This window comes from Hipposideros armiger, unplaced genomic scaffold (assembly GCF_001890085.2).
Source record: "Hipposideros armiger isolate ML-2016 unplaced genomic scaffold, ASM189008v1 scaffold_45, whole genome shotgun sequence".
Classification (NCBI taxonomy): domain Eukaryota; kingdom Metazoa; phylum Chordata; class Mammalia; order Chiroptera; family Hipposideridae; genus Hipposideros; species Hipposideros armiger.
The window spans coordinates 2,647,273-2,650,637 of NW_017731395.1; the positions used below are offsets into that span (position 1 = coordinate 2,647,273).

The 3,365-nt window shown below is 43.0% G+C and overlaps 1 protein-coding gene across 1 annotated transcript in view; it reads right to left on the bottom strand.

Annotated features, from left to right (window-relative positions):
• Window positions 1–3,365, bottom strand: part of RAB3GAP2 (RAB3 GTPase activating non-catalytic protein subunit 2) — an 86,159-nt gene that overhangs the window by 54,229 nt on the left and 28,565 nt on the right. The window contains exon 2 of the mRNA XM_019639591.1: window positions 1,053–1,117. Coding sequence (XP_019495136.1) covers window positions 1,053–1,117 — 65 coding nt within the window. The remainder of the gene's footprint in view (window positions 1–1,052; window positions 1,118–3,365) is intronic.

Below are 3,365 nucleotides of genomic sequence, written 5' to 3' on the forward strand. Positions count from 1 at the left end.
CCACCCTACGGCAGTCGCTGCATCACTGCTCTCGCATCACCATTTGAATTCTCTGTGTAACCACTACCACCATTTGCTATTTTTCATCTATCTTTTAAAAAAAATTTATCTCTCTACCTTAAGAGTGTAAACTGCTGGGAACAGGGACGCTACGACCTATATGATATATATGTTCATTCTTCTTTGTTCATAAAAATCCTGATTTCACACGGGTATCAACTCCTCCCTTGTGCAGCTATGGGCCTCAGAAGTTGGCCCCTTATCCTCCAACCCCAGCAAATGGTATGACTGACCGATGAAAACCTCATATCCCTTGCCAGTGACAGGTTCAGAAATGAGTATTTGGAACAATTCTGACCAAGAAGATATAAGGCAAGGCTTGCTAGAAACTTCTGAGAAAGTGGTTTCTCATTCCTAAGAGAGTCATGGAGAGCCCAGTCTTCCTTCCCGCGGTCAGGGATTAAGAAACATGTTGCCACATCACATCTGTGAGAGAAACGAGCTTTAGGATGAAGTCAACACTGTCTCTGCAGAGCAGACGGAATGAATGAACCTGAGTCTGTGATGACATAGCTGAACCGTCTGATCAACCAACTATAGGGTCCATACTATCTCTGACTTCCTTCTATGTAAGCTAATCAATTTCCTTGTGAATGCAGCCACTGTAGGTTAGATTTTCTATCGCTCAAAAGTGAAAATACACTAATAGACAGCGACTGTGTTACCTTGCTCATTGCGATATTTCCAGCACCCAGAAAAATGCCTAGAACACGGTGGGCACTTAACAAACGCAGGTTGAACGAATAAGTGAGAGTTTAAAAGAATAACTAATAAAGGAGCAGAACCCATAAACTAGTATTCTCCATTTAGCCCACTAAGCTATACAGTCATTAAATCTTCAAGAACAGGTGTCTACTTAAGTACTACTAATGAGCACAAAAATGCTCTTGATGAAGATTCTAAGATGTCAGCCTAAAATTGAACTATGTCACCATCACTACTAAAGGAAAAGGCCACTATCAAAAAGCATGGATACATTTACAAAAACTTACCAGTTCTTGGGATTCCGTTTCTTCCCAGGCTCCCCAACCATCATCTTCCCAGTTTGCTGATTTACCTATGTTTAAAAAGATAAAAACGCTAATATGAAATATAGAGTTTAAAATATTTTAAAACACTTTCTCTAAACATAATAAAATCAACCCTTGATGCAAAATAAACACTATATAAACACTATATAAATATGATGCTGATGTTAAGGTAGAAAGCAGTGGTGAACTATGTCAGGGTATTGCTATATGTGACAATACAGGAAACATTTGACCTGAAATTCCAAGTCTATGCCATACTAAAACTGTGAAGACANCCTTTTGCCCTAGCAATTCTACTTTTAGGAATTTATCCTATGAGAAAAATAAGAACGGCTAACATTTAGTGAGCACTTACTATGTTCCAGGTACTATTCTAAGCACATCTTACTTAATCCTCTTAACAATCCTATGAGTTGACAGTGTTATTAGTCCCACTGTCAGAATGAGGTGACTTCACTCACAGAAGTAACTTGCCCAAGATTTCACCATCATTAAAGGGCACGGCTGGGATAGAAATTCAGGCAGTCTGACTCTCAGTCATGAACAGTGCATACATATGTGTAACCAAAGATGCACAGTAGGTGTAAAGAGGACCACAGCATTGCTCGTGATCGAAAAAAGACAGCAAAAGCAAAAGAACAAAGAAAAACCAGCTATCCCTCGACAGGGGCGTAGTGAAACAAATCACTATGTATCTATACAATGAGATATTACTTAGTATTCCTTGAAAAAAGTTAGATGATTTATATTTGCAGATATAGAACAACCTCCAAATTACATCAAATGGAAAAAGCAAGAGGCAGAACAGTGTGTAAAAATCAGGTCCATGTGGACTTTCAGGTAAAGAGGGAAATTAAACACATGAATTTTTACACTCTCCCTACCTAATACTCTCAACTCCTCTAGGAACAACAGTAAAAGAATTTGTTTAAAGGTAGAAACCAGTAAGGGCACAAAGAACAAGAGGAGAAAAGCCCCAGTGTTCTGAGAGCTGGAAAGAAGACGGACAGGAAGCACACAACTGATTTCACAGGCCCCAGGAAACCAGCTCCTAACCTTGTGGACAGGAACGCTGAGAAGCAACCCCAGTTGCACTGCAAAACTGCCAACAGGCTTAGGAAGCGGAGCCAGGTCGCTCAGGAAGTGAGGGCAGAGATGTGGCTAAAATCACGAGGCTTGCTTGGAAGTGTGTTTAGGCAGCAGTTAGGTCCCCACATCACCTCTCCCACTCCCCACGTTCAGATCACGGTCCCTCCCTCGCAGATAAGAGACCGGGGCCCATCACCAAGCCAAAGCTAACCAACAGAAGCTCCCGGGCAGGAGTGAACGCCTGAATGCAGGTGTGGACAAGAAGCAACAGCGGGAAACAAAAGGAACAAAAAGGGGTGGTTGGCTCGTGGAGAGATGCTCTTAAACATTTAGGCAGAGATGATGCCAAGACTGAGCCTGGACCACATGTTGGTCAGTGGCCCACGATCCAGGATCAAACTTCCTTCATCCACCTTGTTTGTGGGCACACCATCCTTTCACTTGCAGTCCTCACACTAGCAGACCACTTCCCCAGAATCGACTAAAACCAAGTAATGGTCTTAGAGATCAAAAGTTCCGAACCCCCAAAAGAGGCCCAGAAATTGTAGAGAACAAAGAAGGGGAAAGGCAGCAAGAAAAGATGGGGAGAGTTACATTAAAAGCCACAGGCTAGACCAAGATCTCAGAACTTCTTCTGCACACCTGACATTTTGGGCTGGATAATTCTTTGTTTTGGGGGCTGTCCTGTACACTGTTAGATGCTTTGCAGCATCTCTCTACCCACAAGATGTACCTCCTCTGAAGTTGTGACAACCAAAAATGTCTCCAGATATTGTGAAATGTCCCCTAAAGAGACAAAATTGCCCCCCATTGAGAATCACTAGTATAGGCCCAGCTTGTAATAATGTGAAGAGCAAGGTTACTGGCAAAATGAGTGTTTCCAACAGTTAAAGGTCTAAAGCTCCAATGAGAGCCCGCCTTCGGAAGGAGGCCCGCCTCAGCCACCGTGCCCTGGCACAACACCTGGGCCATATCCCCAGTAAAACATGAGTGCTCTCCTCCGCCTTCGGCCACTCTGGTGCTTATGTCTCTTCTGTGGCAGATGGCACCAGACTCTCATGACAGTAAAATAAGGCAAAATACTTTCCAGTGCTGCCCCAGATTATTAATGCTCTAAGAATCTCTAAGCAGGCCATGCTATATCCTATTTCTCAGCCTGTAAACACACATTTCTCTGGGGCCTCT